The 18,554-nt window shown below is 42.1% G+C and overlaps 1 protein-coding gene across 4 annotated transcripts in view; it reads left to right on the top strand.

The window, feature by feature from the left end:
- Positions 1-10,817, top strand: part of LOC138769652 (NXPE family member 4-like) — an 89,663-nt gene extending 78,846 nt beyond the window's left edge. For all 4 annotated transcript variants that reach the window (XM_069948256.1, XM_069948257.1, XM_069948259.1 and 1 more), the window contains 3 exons: positions 11-72; positions 6,617-6,835; positions 8,597-10,817. In XM_069948256.1, coding sequence (XP_069804357.1) covers positions 11-72; positions 6,617-6,835; positions 8,597-9,135 — 820 coding nt within the window. In that variant the 3' untranslated portion in view covers positions 9,136-10,817. The remainder of the gene's footprint in view (positions 1-10; positions 73-6,616; positions 6,836-8,596) is intronic.
- The last annotated feature ends 7,737 nt before the right edge of the window (positions 10,818-18,554 follow it).

Raw genomic sequence — 18,554 nt, 5'->3', positions numbered from 1 at the left:
TTTCTCTTAGGTCAAATGTCAGAGTGGAGACTCCAGTACAGATACCGGCCCTTAATGTAGTTCTGTGTAACAGTAAGTAAACCTTTCACCAAATAGAAAACAGCATCAAATTAAGCTTGTGATCAGGGCTGACCGAACCTAACTTCCTGAACAGGGATTCATTAAGAATTGCAAAGTTTGTACAAACCCGGCGGCCACACACTGTACGTTTCGTTATATGTATAAAGCTAGTGGGCACCACTAATAATCATGAAGTGCTAAACCAATGCATATAAGTAGTACATCAACCTCTCAAAGAAAAAAAAGCATATGCACATCGGGAAAATCTTTATTATAACACTGACATAAATACAAAAATACCACATAAATATATGAATGTACAGGAGTAGTAAAATGAGGGAGACAACACCCCAAATACTGCTCTACATTGAAAACACTAAACTTACAAAGTTAATACGGTTGAAAAAAGACACATGTCCATCAAGTTCAACCAAGGAGGGGATGGATACAGGGAAGGGGGAGGGGTGATAGGTTCTATACATATGCATTTATATTATTTTGGTCTAAGAACTTGTCTAGGCCGGTTTTGAAGCCCTCTACTGTTGTTGCTGTGACCAGATCCTGTGGTAGACTGTTCCACAGATTTACAGTTCTCATGGTAAAGAAGGCTTGTCGCCTCCGGAGATTGAACCTTTTTTTCTCTAGGCGGAGGCAATGCCCCCTTATCCTTTGAGGGGGTTTTACCTGGAACATCTTTTCCCCATATTTCTTGTAGGGACCATTTATATATTTAAATAAGTTAATTATATCTCCCCTTAAACGTCTCTTCTCCAGACTAAACAAATGTAATTCTTTTAATCTCTCCTCATAACTAAGATGCTCCATTCCCCTTATTAGTTTAGTTGCCCGTCTTTGTACCCTCTCCAGCTCTAGAACATCCTTTTTATGAATCGGGTTCCAAAACTGGACAGCATACTCCAGATGAGGCCGCACCAAAGCTTTATAAAGCAGTAATATTATATCCCTGTCCCGTGAGTCCATGCCTGTTTTAATGCATGACAATATCCTGCTGGCCTTAGAAGCAGCTGACTGACATTGTGTACTGTTCTGTAGTCTATTATCTACAAGTACACCCAGATCCTTCTCCATCAGCGACTCTCCCAGAGTAACTCCCCCCAGGACATATGATGCATGCGGGTTATTAGTACCCAGGTGCATAACTTTACATTTATCCACATTGAACCTCATTTGCCAAGTGGACGCCCAAACACTCAGTGTGTCTAAGTCATCCTGTAACATCTGCACATCCTCCAAAGACTGTACTGTACTACAAAGCTTGGTGTCATCTGCAAAGATAGAAACATTGCTGTTAATTCCATTCTCAATATCATTAATAAACAAGTTAAACAGAAGAGGGCCCAGTACTGACCCTTGGGGTACACCACTTATTACCGGGGACCATTCGGAGTAGGAATCATTGACCACCACTCTCTGGGTACGATTATTAAGCCAGTTTTCAATCCAGTTACACATTAAACTTTCCAAACCGATAGACTTTAACTTACCCATCAGACGTCCATGAGGAACTGTGTCAAACGCTTTTGCAAAATCCAGGTACACCATATCCACAGCCGCGCCGCCATCCAGGCTTCTACTTACCTCTTCATAGAAACATATTAGGTTGGTTTGACAGCTTCTGTCCTTAGTAAAACCATGCTGGTTATCACCTATAATACTATTAGCCACTACATATTCCTGGATGTAGTCCCTTATAAGCCCCTCAAATAGTTTCCCCACAATGGACGTTAAGCTTACAGGTCTATAGTTACCTGGGAAGTTCGAGAGCCCTTTTTGAAGATCGACACTACATTTGCCTTACGCCAGTCCCTCGGCACAATACCAGTAAGCAAAGAATCACAGAATATTTCATACAAGGGTAGAGAAATTACAGAACTGAGTTCCCTAAGAACTCTGGGGTGTAATCCATCAGGCCCTGGAGCTTTGGTTACATTGAGTTTGTTTAATTTATCTTGGACCATATCTATAGTAAACAGTTCAGTACATGTGTTAGCAGCACTGGCCCCACCCACCTCAGTACTGGCCCCACCCACCACAGCTCCATCCTCTTCTTTTGTATATACAGAGCTGAAGAACCCATTAAGTAACTCAGCTTTCTCCTGATCCCCAGTTATTAACTCCCCGTCACCATTATTTAGGGGTCCTACATGCTCTGACCTTGGTTTTTTTGCATTAATATATTTGAAGAATTTTTTGGGGTTTCTTTTGCTTTCTATAGCTACCTGCCTTTCATTGTGAACTTTTGCTGCTTTTATTAAATTTTTACAGGTTTTGTTGACTTCTTTGTAATGTTGAAATGCTACAGCTGACCCCTCTGATTTATATTTTTGAATGCCCCTTTTTTCTCATTTATAGCCCTTCTAACCTCGGTTGTAAGCCATGTGGGATTGGCTTTTAACCGTTTATATTTGTTACCCATAGGAATATATTTGGCAGTACAATTATTTAATGTGGATTTGAAGATTTCCCATTTATTAGCTGCATCAGTATGTGACAGCAGCCGCTCCCAGTCTATGCCCTGAAGTTCTGCCCTTAACCCAGGAAAATTGGCCCTTTTAAAATTAAGAGTTTTTGCCCTCCCAACATGTTTTTCTTTTCTACACTTTAAGCTAAAAGTCACTATATTGTGGTCACTATTACCCAGGTGTTCATGGACAGTGACATCCCCAACCAGCTCAGCGTTGTTAGAAATAACCAGATCCAACAAGGCATCACTTCTAGTTGGCTCCTCCACAAACTGGCCCAGAAAATTATCCTGCAGTAGGTTAAGAAATTCCCTCCCCTTTGTGGTTTTAGCTGAACCGTGACCCCAATCTATATCTGGGTAGTTGAGGTCCCCCATTACCACTACTGTTCCCTCCCGGGCAGCCCTCTCTATTTGTCTATTCAACTGACCATCTATCCCCTCAGTAATGTTGGGGGGGTCTATAGATTACACAAAGAATTAATTTTTCACTCTTTACCTCCTTCTGTAGTTCGACCCATAGTGCTTCCACATCATCACAGTCATCGCCCACTATTGCATCTTTTACACTCACTTTAATATCATTTCTGACATACAGACATACTCCTCCTCCCCTTCTGCCCACCCGGTCCCTTCTGAACAATGCAAATCCCTGAATATTGACAGCCCAGTCATGTGAGGAGTCCAGCCATGTCTCAGTCACACCAACCACATCAATGGACTCCTCCAGAACCAAGGCCTCCAGCTCCACCATCTTGCTGGCTAGACTTCTGGCATTAGTAACCATACACTTTATATTACCATTGAGTTTCACTGCTTCATTATAAGAAATGGGATTTATTACAGTGCTGTGGCTACAATCATCCTCACTGTTCATCCGCAACATATGGATCTCGCTTTCCACTGCTCTTATCCTCCCCCCACAGGACCCTTCTCCTCCCACCTCAATGTTCTGTCCCCTTTTTAACCTATCCGCCACTATATTACACACTACATTGTCCTCCCTCCACCTCCCTAGTTTAAAAACCTCTCCACCCCTTCTAGGATTCTCTCTCCCAGCACAGCGGACCCCCTTCCATTGAGGTGCAAATTATCTGCGGAAAACAGTTTGTACCCCAATGAAAATTCAGCCCAGTGCTCTAAAAACCCAAACCCTTCTTCTCTACACCACGACTTGAGCCATGCATTTAACTCCCTAAGCTCCCGCTGTCTTTGCTGCGATGCGCATGGCACAGGCAGTATTCCAGAGAATACCACCTTGGAGGTCCTTCCCGTCAACTTAGCACCTAGTTCTCTAAAATTATTTTTAATAGACCTCCACCTACCTTGTATCCTGTCATTAGTTCCCACATGGACCACCACAGCTGGGTCATCCCCAGCCCCCCCAAGTAATTTATCCACCCTTTCCACCACACGCCGAACCCTGGCACCAGGGAGACAGCAAACCATTCGGTTGAGGCGGTCTTGGCGACAAATTATTCTATCCGTCTTCCTGATTATAGAATCCCCTACAACCACTAACTGTCTAGGCCTACCTACAATACCATGCCGCCCACTACTAGTTGGACTGTTCCCCCAGCTGTTAGGGAGAACAGGTTCCACTAGAGCTGCCATTTCTGACACGGATGCCCTTGCATCATCACCTAACTTGGCAATTTTGCTTGGGCATATAAGTCCTGCTGGCGTTCCAGCCGGGACTAATCTACCACTTGACTCTGGACTGTATGTACAATAACAAAAATCCAACATCTCTCCCTAGACAGAAACCCGGTAAAACAAAATATAACCACAAATGATGGAGAATAGAAAAAAATAAGAAAAGATCACCATATGCAGTCCAACAGAATGAGAGTCAGATGGGATAAGAAATAACCCCAGGGAATGTAGAGCAGTATTTGGGGTGTTGTCTCCCTCATTTTACTACTCCTGTACATTCATATATTTATGTGGTATTTTTGTATCTATGTCAGTGTTATAATAAAGATTTTCGTGATGTGCAACCATTTTTTGTGCACATGCTTGTTTTCTTTGAGACACTGTACGTTTCATCAAAAGCCCCGGTGCAAGGGGTTATCCATAATCATAGTAACATAGTTAATAAGGTTGAAAGAAGACAAAAGTCCATCAGGTTAAACCTAGGGAATGTGTTTATCCAAGAGAAGGCAAAACCCCCCATGAAGACGACAACCACAGGGAGAAAACTCCCCCCTGACTCCAGTGGCAACCAGTCCAATCCCCGGACCAACATATCACCGGAAATCTAATGCCCATAACTTGTAATATTATATTGTTCAAGAAAAGCATCAAGGCCTCCCATGAACTTACTTAATGAATTGGCCATGACAACATTATGTGGCAGAGTGTTCAACAGTCTTACCGCTCGTACAGTAAAGAATCCGCATCTGTGCTGATGGTGAAATCTTCTTTTTCTCTAGGATGCCCCCTTGTGATGGTTACAGACCTAGGAGTAAAAAGATCACTACAAAGATCTCTATACTGTCCATTCATATATTTGTTCATTGTAATCAGATCGCCCCTAAGACATCTTTTTTCTAGCGTAAACAGCCCCAAGTGTGATAACCTGTCCTGGTACTGTAACCCACCCATTCCCTTAATGACCTTTGTTGCCCTGCTCTGCATCTGCTCCAGTTCAGCTGTGTCCTTCTTATATACTAGTGCCCAAAACTGTACCCAGTATTCCATGTGTGGTCTGACCAGTGATTTATAAAGAGGCAAAACTATATTTCATCTTTAGCATCTATGCATCCCACCTCTTTTGATGCATCAATCGTCATTGTCGGACGTCACACTTGCTCCATGACTATAAATATTGGAACAATTCAGCTCCTATACAGTGAACTGAACACATACATTTACACTAGCTAGAGATAGTAGGTAGTAGGTAGAGGTAGAGGCAGGGTTAAAGAGGGTTATAGAAAGTTGGCGGGTGTTGTCCTTGTGCAGAGATTTGCAAATTTTTCCAAGTTTTTACTAGGTGCAGACTTTGATAAATGTGCCCCTAAATGCTTTCCTTTTGTTATTGCCATTTATCAAAGCTATCTAAGAGCCATATGACATAAAGCACCCAATCACGGAAAAGCTTATATATACTATATCTGTATCAGTTTTACAGCAAAGTAGTGGTCGGCAACCTAAACAGCAAGCTGTCAACAATGGGAAGGGGAGAGTGGCATATCACGAGAAGGAGGCTAAAATATTTTACTTGACGCGTCCTACGAGTTTATACTCCTTAAAGGGAACCTGTCACCCCCCGTGCCAGGCTCCCGACCCCCCGTTAGAGCACCCGCTTCTGGAGATGGTCGGGTCACGGAGATCTCAGCCGCTGCAGCCCGGCGCGCGCGCTGAGAGATGAGTCCAACACCCATAGAGAATGACAGGAGAGTCCAGCGCTCCGTCATTCTCTATGAGCGCTGGACTCATCTCTCAGCGCGCGCGCTGGGCTGCAGCGGCTGAGATCTCCGTGACCCGACCATCTCCAGAAGCGGGACACGGCAGGATTAGGTTAGTATAGGGTGCTCTAACGGGAGGTCGGGAGCCTGTCACCCCGGCACGGGGGGGGGGGGGGTGACAGGTTCCCTTTAAAGCTGGGTTCAAACTACGTATATTTCAGTCAGTATTGTGGTCCTCATATTGCAACCAAAACCAGGAGTGGATAAAAAACACAGAAAGGATCTGTTCACACAATGTTGGATGGCCGCCATATAACAGTAAATAACTGCCATTATTTCAATACAACAGCCATTGTTTTAAAATAACAGCAAATATTTGCCATTAAATGGCGGCCATCCACTCAATTTTAACATTGTGTGAACAGATACTTTGTGTATTTAATCCACTCCTGGTTTTGGTTGCAATAGGAAGACCACAATACTGACTGAAATATACGTAGTGTGAACCCAGCCCTAATGTAAAAACAATTATAAGATATTCAATTCAATAAAATATTAAATAGTATTAGAAAAATTGCTTTTCAAGATGTTATGCAACTGGAATATTTGCCTTTTCTATCTGTGCACATCTATAATGTATTAATAGCTTTTTCTATCTATGAAGGTTCAAGTGTACAGATGAAAGGAAACTGTAGAACTGGAATGGGCTTAGAATACCCCAGTGGACATGTCAAGGAGGAAATATGGTACCCCAAATCCTGTACAATGAAAACTTATCACAGTGAAGAAGAGCTGAGCACATGTATGAAGGGGAAGTTTTTTTACTTGTTTGGAGATTCTACAGTGCACCAGTGGATGACATATTTTGAAGCCAAGTTAAAAAGTAAGTAGTGAAAATTACAATGCAACAAAAGCAAGAAGGAGGTGAATTTGTGTGGTTAAGACTTGTGTTGTCGACATCTGGAATACTGTGTCCAGTTCTAAAGACCTCACCTACAAAAAGATATTGATAAAATAGAATGGGTCCAAAGACTACACAAATGAGATGAGGAGATGAGCAAATTTACAGTAATAGCAAAGAGAATAACTTTGCTATCTCTACAATCTGCAGCTTTATAGCTCACTGCCACTCCTTGGCGCTGCTTCCTGGGTGCTGAAAAAAGCTGGATCCAGTTGTAGGAAACTTCTCCCAGTTTCCTAGGACTGGATCTAGGTTTATCTGCTTTTAATTTATGCTACAAAGCAATTTATAATATTAATAATAATATTTATTTGTATAGCGCCAACAGATAGAAGTTGATTTTCTTAAATAATACACGCATAAATATTGCTATTAAAATAGCATGTCAGCAGCACACAGCAAAAACAGCAAGCAGACGAGGGTGGGTGAGAAAATAACAAACAAGTAAATTCACCCATCCCCGTGCCTCTGTAGCGGGTTCCATTCACCTCAGCTAGTGTCTTGCAGCTCCGTTAGCTGCAACATCACGACCCCGGATGAGCGATTGCCCACCCAGCTAATCATTGACTAGAGTGGGGCATTCGCTCAGCCAGACTGTGACGTTGAAGGAGCCAGTGATGTACCCGGTTTCCTGCAGAAGATGACTTCTGGCAGCGATGAGCAGGACCCTGGAGCAGCGCAAAAGAGTTCACTTGTTTGTTTTTCTCCCTCACCCCCTGCCTGCCTGTCTTTTACTATTTGTAGTACTTCCCTTTAATAAAATATGCTCCTAATGTACCTTTTGTCAAAGTACCTAATAAATGCTTTCTTCTTAATGCAATGCCTAGAATGAAATACAATTTATAAAGATATAAGCGTCAGATAAAGTTACTGTATAGCTGCAGCACCACGCTCCACTTGACAGCGATTTGGGAGATCTGACTCATATGGTTCATAGACTATAATGGGGTTAAAAGGGGAACTCCAGGTAGAGGTTAAAAAAATGAAAATTCTGCAAAAGCATATAGCATTACCTGTCTATCCCAGTTTTGAAACTACCAAAAATCGTTGTTCTGTATTGTCTTTCTGTCCTTCCTGGTTGAACAGTTCCCAGAATGCAATGCTTTCCCTCACCTGATCATCACAGTCCCCCACCCATCACAATCAGTAAAATTAGTGCAGCAGCTGCTTCTGGCCATTCAGAAATTGTGGATCACTCAGGGGATTGGGGGATCCAGCCAAGCCTCCTTTAAGATCAAGCCCTGCCCCCTGTCTGCATCATCAGTCTGTCCTCAGCAAACACACAATGTGAGACAGAGGCATGGAATATTTGTCTCCTAAGTGGGGATAGCAGAAGGAGCAGGGGACAATATGAATTGGCACAGGGGCCATTTTTTTTTACTTCCTGGATTTTTATCAGTTACCAGTGTGGCAGAACTGCACAGATACAGTAATACATTGAATAGACATATCTATATAACTTTTAATGTACTTTAAATAGAAAACAAGTTTTTCTTATCCGGAGTTCCCCTTTAATAAGTTGTATTTGATTGACAGCTGGGAAGTGAAGCATCTGGCAACATGCTAAGTAAATTTATCTGACACTAACATTTTCAGGTAATGTAATTAAAGTCCTGTTCATATAACAATATTATGCTGAATTATAACACAATTTATACTAAATATGTTTTATTACTTTCTCAGCATTGAAATTACTCAATGTCTATGAAAATGGGTGGGCAATTAAGCATTTAGCTGTGGACATTGAAAGAAATATACATATTCTTTGGAAAAGACATGGAAGGCCATTTGTGAATTTGGACTTTATATCACTCAGAGAAGAGCGCTCTATTCCACGTGAAATTGACCTTATTGGGGGCAACCAATATACTGTGATTGCATTTAACATTGGAGTACATTTCAGACTATTTCCTGTCCATCACTATATCAGAAGACTCCTCAACATTCGTCGAGCTATAGAACGTCTCTTACTCAGAAGTCCACAAACAAAAGTCATCATTAAGACTGAGAATACAAGTGAAATGGCAAATGAGTATGAAGGAATGACTGATTTCCATGCATATGTTCACTTCTTCATAATGGAAATAGTCTTCAAAGGTCTCAATGTTGGCTTTGTTAATGGCTGGGACATGACCACAGCGTTTAATACAAATCAACTACATCCACCAGAACCTTATATAAGAAATGAGATAAACATGTTGATGACATATATATGTACATAAGCTTTAAAACTGTTCCTTTTATACCTATAAATTTACAAATTGTGGTTTGACTAAATGACTCTGCTCTTATAGTTCAGCAAGTGAAATGCATGTGATTGGCTTTACATTGAATGCCAAAAGGTGGATAATTAAAAGCCAAAACCCTGAAGACTCTTGCCTTTTTTAATTTTCAAGGCACTAGCAGTCACTTAACTACGAGTCTCATGCTGCGTTTACACAGACAGATTTATCTGACAGATTTTTTAAGCCAAAGCCAGGAATGGATTTAAAAAGAGGAGAAATCTCATTTTTTTTCTTTATGACCTGTTCCCTGTTTATAGTCTGTTCCTGGCTTTGGCTTAAAAATTTGTCAGATATATCTGTCTGTGTAAACACACCCTAAGGCTGCCTTTACACAGAGCTTTATCTGCAGTGGCGTAGCTACCATAGAGGCAGGGAATGCGGTTGCTATGGGGCCCGTGGAGGGAGGGGGCCCAGGGAAGATAAGGGCCTCCTGTGTCCTTTTTCTTAACCCTTTATTTACTGCAGTGTGTAAGTGACCCAGTGTTCTCTTACATGCTGCAACACAAAAAAGGGTTAACAGTTAGCTCTCTGCCTCACTACCCTGATAACCTGTGACCTCTGAGCTCCTGCAGAGGTTAGGGATTATCAGTGCAGCAGTAGTGAAGGAGAGAGCTAATTGTCTTCTGTATTAAACCTTTTTTGTGTTGCAGCATGTAAGAGAACACTGAGTCACTTACACACTGCAGTAAATAAAGGGTTAAGCAAAAGGTAGTCTGCCCCTGCATCTATGTATATATTGTAACCATGAGGCACCTAATAGGCAGTTATAGTTAAATACAGTGGATGGACAGAACAAGTAGACATTGGCTTTCTCCTCTGCCAGTCACTGTTGTGGCTGCATGCAGGATTCTGCCTCTGGCCACAAGAGATTTTTTTTTTGCCACATCACTGAATATATCTATCTATCTATATTATAGTGTGTAGGGGGGCCCCATAAAGTTTTTTGCTATGGGGCCCCATGAATCCTAGCTACGCCCCTGTTTATCTGACAGATTCTTGACGCCAAAGGCAGGAATGGATCTGAAAAGAGGAGAGATCTCAGACTTTCCTTTATGACCTGTTCTCTGTTTATAGCCTGTTCCTGGCTTTGGCTTCAAAAATCTGTCAGATAAATCTCTCTGTGTAAATGCACCCTTAGGGGTGTTGCAGATGCATTTTTATAGACAAATTGGTTTAGTTTATTTATATTCTAGAACTAAAGGCCCAATTGCATGGAGTGATTATCTTCTGAACCAGGCAGATATCGCCCCATGTAATAAAGACAATGATCAGCAATCGTCTGAACATGCTTTAAAATCATTAGCTGTCTGCCACACATCTTCCCATGTAACAGCTCATGCTCAGGCGACGGCCGATTAAAGGAAGGGCTGTACAGACATCACTAATGATGTCTGTTAAGCCCTGCCCACACAATTATCAAGTCATGTAGTAGGCTTAGATCGGCAATCACTTACCCTGCACATCGGTCGTCTAATACGGCCTTAAAAGATGATCATCAGGAGCCCTGGGAAGCAAGAGAGTTAAGGCCCTATTACACCAAAAGATGTCTGACAGATTACACTGGTCAACAAATTTTCAAAAGTTGTTTGGTTCAGAAATAAAATTAGCCATTTCTTAATGATTTTTATGTGCTGAATTCAAATATCACAAGGAAAAATCTTAGTTGGCTCTTGTTTCTATGATATTGAAGAGTTCTCATGTTACTGTTTTGTGAATTGTATAGAATACAGTATCAGGCTGGATTCACACGCTGTAACTGTGCGGCTGTATTTTTTATGCGGCTGTAAATGTGCGGGTGAAACTCCGGCCGTGGGAAAAAATAGACATGCGGCTCAAAACATACGGTCATTTACTTGGAAATCTGGTTCAACTAAAAATAACAAATAAAATGTTAAGAAAGTGATGGAAACACCTCTGGATGCATCTGGGAAAGCAGGGAACACAGTTTACATGAATCGCTATTACCGGGGTTTGCGATCCTCTGCACTATAGCCGATGTCTCTCATGGTTAATATATTGAATTAATAAAACACATTTTCTGTCTAATAAAGTCCCTTTTATTGTTCAATAATTAAATGTAAACGATTCCATCATTTTGCAATTAAATATACTGTTAAAATAAATATATATATAAATAAATGTATATTTATATATATATTTATTTTTTGACAGTATATTTAATTGCACAATGATGGATTCGTTAGAATTAAATTATTGACCAACGAAACTGAATTTATTTAAACGAAAATGTGTTTTCTTAATTAAATATTAATTAGTACAGGAAACTCCATAAGCCGGTAATTCATATGCCGGCAATAGAGCATTCTGTACTAAGCATCACTTTACTTTAATGAAAACATCAAATGTTTCTTCTAATTATGTTATCACAATAGCATTATTAGAAGAAACATTTAGAATTATATGTGCGTTCAGCTGATTGGCTGATCGGCTCAGCGCACATATAATGAGCCGGTCCGCAGCACAGTGACTTCATTGTGCTGCGGACCAGCGAAGAGGACGCATCGGGGTGAGTATAGAGCTCTCCCCACCCCCTCCCCAGCACTGCACCCCTCCCAGCAAGGAAGGGGGGTCACTTAACCCCTTCCTTGCTGGGATGGGTGCAGTCTGACATCAGTCTGGCCCCCAGGGGGTTAAGGGGGATGCAATACATCCTCCCTTAACCCCTTGGGGGCCAGACTGTAAGCAGCGATCTGTAAAGATGCTGCATACTGTAAGGTGCACAACACCGCTCACAATGATGGGTGTTGTGCTCCTGTTTGTGTGTTTTTGTGTGTTTCTCCCTTTTTGTTTTTCAGATATCGGTATCCTGGGGATTACGTCGGATTCCATGGACTACGTCGATGACCAGCGTTTTTTTAATGTTTTTTTTAATAAAATGGTCAATGAGGGGTGTGGGGGTGTTTTTATTTGAATAAAAAAATTTGTAAACTTGTGTCTTGTCTTTATTTCTTTACTTTATAGACTTAGTAGTGGAAGCCGTCTAATAGACGGAATCCATTACTAAGTCGGGGCCTAGTGTTAGCCGGTATAAAATGGCTAACACTAGGCCCCTATTATTACCCCAGTACCCAATGCCACCAGGGGTACTGGGAAGAGCCGGGTGCCAGTGGTCCTGGAGCGTCAAAATTGGCGCTCCTGGACCGGGCGGCAGCAGGCTGGTAAGATTTAGGCTGGGGAGGGCCTAAACCAATGGCTCTTCCCACCCTGGTGTTACCAGGCTGCTGTCGTTTGGTTTTTAACCCGGCTGGTTATAAAAATAGGGGGGACCCTATGCGTTTTTTTTTTTTTAAATAAATAAATAATTAAAAAAAAACGCATAGGGTCCCCCCTATTTTTATAACCAGCCGGGTTAAAAACCAAACGACAGCAGCCTGGTAACACCAGGGTGGGAAGAGCCATTGGTTTAGGCCCTCCCCAGCCTAAATCTTACCAGCCTGCTGCCGCCCGGTCCAGGAGCGCCAATTTTGACGCTCCAGGACCACTGGCACCCGGCTCTTCCCAGTACCCCTGGTGGCATTGGGTACTGGGGTAATAATAGGGGGTTAGTGTTAGCCATTTTATACAGGCTAACACTAGGCCCCGACTTAGTAATGGATTCCGCCTATTAGACGGCTTCCACTACTAAGTCTATAAAGTAAAGAAATAAAGACAAGACACAAGTTTACAAATTTTTTTATTCAAATAAAAACACCCCCACACCCCTCAATGACCATTTTATTAAAAAAAACATTAAAAAAACGCTGGTCATCGACGTAGTCCATGGAATCCGACGTAATCCCCAGGATACCGATATCTGAAAAACAAAAAGGGAGAAACACACAAAAACACACAAACAGGAGCACAACACCCATCATTGTGAGCGGTGTTGTGCACCTTACAGTATGCAGCATCTTTACAGATCGCTGCTTACAGTCTGGCCCCCAAGGGGTTAAGGGAGGATGTATTGCATCCCCCTTAACCCCCTGGGGGCCAGACTGATGTCAGACTGCACCCATCCCAGCAAGGAAGGGGTTAAGTGACCCCCCTTCCTTGCTGGGAGGGGTGCAGTGCCGGGGAGGGGGTGGGGAGAGCTCTATACTCACCCCGATGCGTCCTCTTCGCTGGTCCGCAGCACAATGAAGTCACTGTGCTGCGGACCCGCTAATTATATGTGCGCTCAGCCGATCAGCCAATCAGCTGAGCGCACATATAATTCTAAATGTTTCTTCTAATAATGCTATTGTCATAACATAATTAGAAGAAACATTTGATGTTTTCATTAAAGTTAAGTGATGATTAGTACAGAATGCTCTATTGCCGGCAATATGAATTAACGGCTTATGGAGCTTCCTGTACTAATTAATATTTAATTAAGAAAACACATTTTCGTTGAAATAAATACAGTTTCGTTGGTCAATAATTTAATTCTAACGAATCCATCATTGTGCAATTCAATATACTGTCAAAAAATAAATATATAGATAAATATACATTTATTTATATATCTATTTTTTTAACAGTATATTTAATTGCAAAATGATGGATTCGTTAGAAATAAATTATTGATCAACGAAAGTGTCTTGATTACAAAGAAAATGTGTTTGATTAATTTAATATATTAACTATTAGAGGCATCGGCATTCGGCATCATTGCCGGCTATTTTTGAAGTACTCCGTACGGACCGCCTGTCAATCCACGGCCGCATATTCAGCCGCAAACAATGGTCTTGTTCATTTTTTACGGGTCCGTTTACGATAGGGCCGTAGATTCATACATAGTGTGCACTGTGCAGCCGCATATCCTATACTTCCCAGCATACACACGAACCATCAAAAATACCGCCGCACAATTACAGCCGCAAATACAGCCGCACTGTTACAACGTGTGAATCGAGCCTTAGGCTGGGTTCACACTACTTATATTTCAGTCAGTATTGTGGTCCTCATATTACAACCAAAACCAGGAGTGGATTATAAAGGCTCTGTTCACACAGTGTTGAAATTGAGTGGATGGCCGCCATTTAACCCCTTAAGGACAGAGCCAATTTCGATTTTTGCATTTTAGTTTTTTCCTCCTTGTGCTTAAAAGGCCATAGCACTTGCATTTTTCCACCTAGAAACCCACATGAGCCCTTATTTTCTGCGTCACTAATTGTACTTTGCAATGACAGGCTGAATTTTTGCATAAAGTACACTGCGAAACCAGAAAAAAATTCAAAGTGTGGTGAAATAGAAAAAAAAAAAGCATTTTGTTTATTTGGGGGAAATGTGTTTTTACGCCATTCGCCCTGGGGTAAAACTGACTTGTTATATATGTTCCTCAAGTCGTTACAATTAAAACGATATGTAACATGTATAACTTATATTGTATCTGATGGCCTGCAAAAAATTTAAACCATTGTCAACAAATATACGTCACTTAAAATCGCTCCATTCCCAGGCTTATAGCGCTTTTATCCTTTGGTCTATGGGGCTGTGTGAGGTGTCATTTTTTGCGTCATGATGTGTTCTTTCTATCGGTACCTTGATTGCGCATATATGACCTTTTTGATCGCTTTTTATTACAATTTTTCTGGATTTGATGCGACCAAAAATGCGCAATTTTGCACTTTGGGATTTTTTGGCGCTGACACCATTTACCGTGCGAGATCAGGAATGTGATTAATTAATAGTTCGGGCAATTACGCACGCGGCCATAGCAAACATGTTTGTTTATTTATTTACTTTTATTTATAACCTGGGAAAAGGGGGGTGATTCAGACTTTTATTAGGGGAGGGGGCTTTTTACTATTAACAACACTTTTTTTTTTACTTTAACACTTATACTAGAAGCCCCCCTGGGGGACTTCTAGTATAAGTGCTTTGATCTCTCATAGAGATCTCTGCAGCATAGATATGCTGCAGAGATCCATGGGATAGGCACTCGCTTACTTCCGGCTGCTACAGCCGGAAGTAAACGAGTGCCGAGCCGGGAACGGCGCCATCTTGGAGCGGTCCCCGGCCGGCTTCAGAAACGGAGATCGCTCCTCCGGGATAACATCCCGGGGGAGCGATCTCCGCCACTAGACACCAGGGAACAGCTGAATCCGGTAATCGGATGCAGCTGTCATGTTTGACAGCTGCATCTGATTACTGTATTAGCGGGCAGGGCGATCGGACCGTGCCCGCTAATACCTACGGTCCCGGGCTACAAGCGGCACCCGAGACCGCCGCGGTTCAGAGCGGGGTCGCCGCGCGGCCCCGCTCTGAACGTCCTTACCGGCATCAGGGCGTAAATATACGCCCGATGTCGTTAAGGGGTTAATGGCAAATATTTGCTGTTATTTTAAAACAACGGCTGTTATATTGAAATAATGGCAGTTATTAACTGTTATTTGGCGGCCATCCACTCAATTTCAACATAGTGTGGACAGAACCTTTCTGTGTTTTTAATCCACTCCTGGTTTTGGTTGCAATATGAGGACCACAATACTGACTGAAATATACGTAGTGTGAACCCAGCCTTAGGCAGTATTTGGTCCTCATGTCAGGTCCTCATAGCAACCAAAACCAGGAGTGGATTAAAAACACATAAAGGCTCTGTTCACATAATGTTATAATTGAGTGGATGGCCGCCTTATAATGGCAAATATTTGCTGTTATCTTAAAACAACAGCTGTTGTATTGAAATAATGGCAGTTATTTACCGTTATATGGCGGCCATCCACTTAATTTCAACATTGTGTGAACAGAGCCTTTCTGTGTTTTTAATCCACTTCTGGTTTTGGTTGCCATGAGGACCAAATACTGCCTGAAATATACTGTGTGAACCCACTGAAAAATCTTCAAATCACAAAACCTTTATTATACATATTCAAAATGGCATGATTAAAAACATATATTAATGTATAAGCAGAAATGCAGAAATGGTATGGCTCCACACAGATCCCACCTAAACACAGCAATTATAAGGGAAGCATATACAGTTAGGGACAGAAATATTTGGACAGTGACACAAGTTTTGTTATTTTAGCTGTTTACAAAAACATGTTCAGAAATACAATTATATATATAATATGGGCTGAAAGTGCACACTCCCAGCTGCAATATGAGAGTTTCCACATCCAAATCGGAGAAAGGGCTTAGGAATCATAGCTCTGTAATGCATAGCCTCCTCTTTTTCAAGGAACCAAAAGTAATTGGACAATGGACTCTAAGGGCTGCAATTAACTCTGAAGGTGTCTCCTTCGTTAACCTGTAATCAATGAAGTAGTTAAAAGGTCTGGGGTTTATTCCAGGTGTGTGGTTTTGCATTTGGAAGCTGTTTCTGTGACCAGACAACATGCTGTCAAAGGAACTCTCAATTGAGGTCAAGCAGAACATCCTGAGGCTGAAAAAATAGAAAAAATCCATCAGAGAGATAGCAGACATGCTTGGAGTAGCAAAATCAACAGTCGGGTACATTCTGAAAAAAAAGGAATTGACTGGTGAGCTTGGGAACTCAAATAGGCCTGGGCGTCCACAGAAGACAACAGTGGTAGATGATCGCCGCATACTTTCTTTGGTGAAGAAGAACCCGTTCACAACATCAACTGAAGTCCAGAACACTCTCAGGGAAGTAGGTGGATCTGTCTCTAAGTCAACAGTAAAGAGAAGACTCCATGAAAGTAAATACAAAGGGTTCACATCTAGATGCAAACCATTCATCAATTCCAAAAATAGACAGGCCAGAGTTAAATTTGCCGAAAAACACCTGAAGAAGCCAGCTCAGTTCTGGAAAAGTATTCTATGGACAGATGAGACAAAGATCAACTTGTACCAGACTGATGGGAAGAAAAAAGTTTGGAGAAGAAAGGGAATGGCACATGATCAAAGGCACACCACATCCTCTGTAAAACATGGTGGAGGCAACGTGATGGCATGGGCATGCATGGCTTTCAATGGCACTGGGTCACTTGTGTTTATTGATGACATAACAGCAGACAAGAGTAGCCGGATGAATTCTGAAGTGTACCGGGATATACTTTCAGCCCAGATTCAGCCAAATGCTGCAAAGTTGATCGGACGGTGCTTCATAGTACAGATTGACAATGACCCCAAGCATACAGCCAAAGCTACCCAGGAGTTCATGAGTGGAAAAAAGTCGAACATTCTGCAATGGCCTAGTCAATCACCAGATCTTAACCCAATTGAGCATGCATTTCACTTGCTCAAATCCAGACTTAAGACAGAAAGACCCACAAACAAGCAAGACCTGAAGGCTGCAGCTGTAAAGGCCTGGCAAAGCATTAAGAAGGGGGAAACCCAGTGTTTGGTGATGTCCATGGGTTCCAGACTTAGGGTACAAACACACACAGCAGATACGCAGCAGATACACAGCTGATCTGCAGCAGATACGCAGATTTGATACTGTGTTCAGTTATTTAGATCTAATCTGCTGTATCTGCGTATCGCAGCAGTAAATACGTAGCGTATATGCCGTGTGTGTTTGTACCCTTAAGGCAGTGATTGCCTCCAAAGGATTCACAACAAAATATTGAAAAAAAAATATTTTGTTTGGGTTATGTTTATTTGTCCAATTACTTTTGAGCTCCTAAAATGTGGAGTGTTTGTAAAGAAATGTGTACAATTCCTACAATTTCTATCAGATATTTTTGTTCAACCCTTCAAATTAAATGTTACAATCTGCACTTGAATTCTGTTGTAGAGGTTTCATTTCAAACCCAATGCGGTGGCATGCAGAGCCAAACTAGCAAAAATTGTGTCACTGTCCAAATATTTCTGGCCCTAACTGTGGATATCAAAAGGGGAGCATCAGAATAAATATAAAGTGCAAGTGCTGCAAACAAATCACCTCTAAACTCCCTGACATAAAGGTATCCCTCCTGAGTCTGTCCCAGTGGGGCAATCAGCTTCCAACAAGTATAAAACAACCAAGAGTAAAGTGCAAGTGCAGTTCAATATACCTCAGTGTTCGATGGTCTGTGGGCGCCTCTCTCTCCCCAACGCACGTTTCGCGTCCCAGAGCTTGATCACGGGGCCCCATCAGCGTGGGGACCGGGGCCTACCGGAGGATCCTCCGGTCCTCCAGTGGCCCAGTCCGACGCTGATAGCAGGCCAGATTTACCTTAATTTTTGGCCCGCCTATGAAATCAATTGATTTCCTAGAGCAGGCCTGCCGTTTGGATATTACAAAAGATTAAAATATGGGCGGTCTTCTGGATAGTCACCAACCAGCCACTCGCAAAACACCAGCCACCAACCTGCCATGCACCAGCCAGTCACCAAATAGTCAGCCACAAGCACCCCGCCATGTACCAGACAGTAACCAACCAGCCACCCGACATGCACCAGACAGTTGCCAAATAGGCAGCCAC

The sequence above is a fragment of the Dendropsophus ebraccatus genome, chromosome 12 (assembly GCF_027789765.1).
Source record: "Dendropsophus ebraccatus isolate aDenEbr1 chromosome 12, aDenEbr1.pat, whole genome shotgun sequence".
In the NCBI taxonomy this organism is placed as follows: domain Eukaryota; kingdom Metazoa; phylum Chordata; class Amphibia; order Anura; family Hylidae; genus Dendropsophus; species Dendropsophus ebraccatus.
This window is presented reverse-complemented; position numbering and strand designations above follow the sequence as displayed.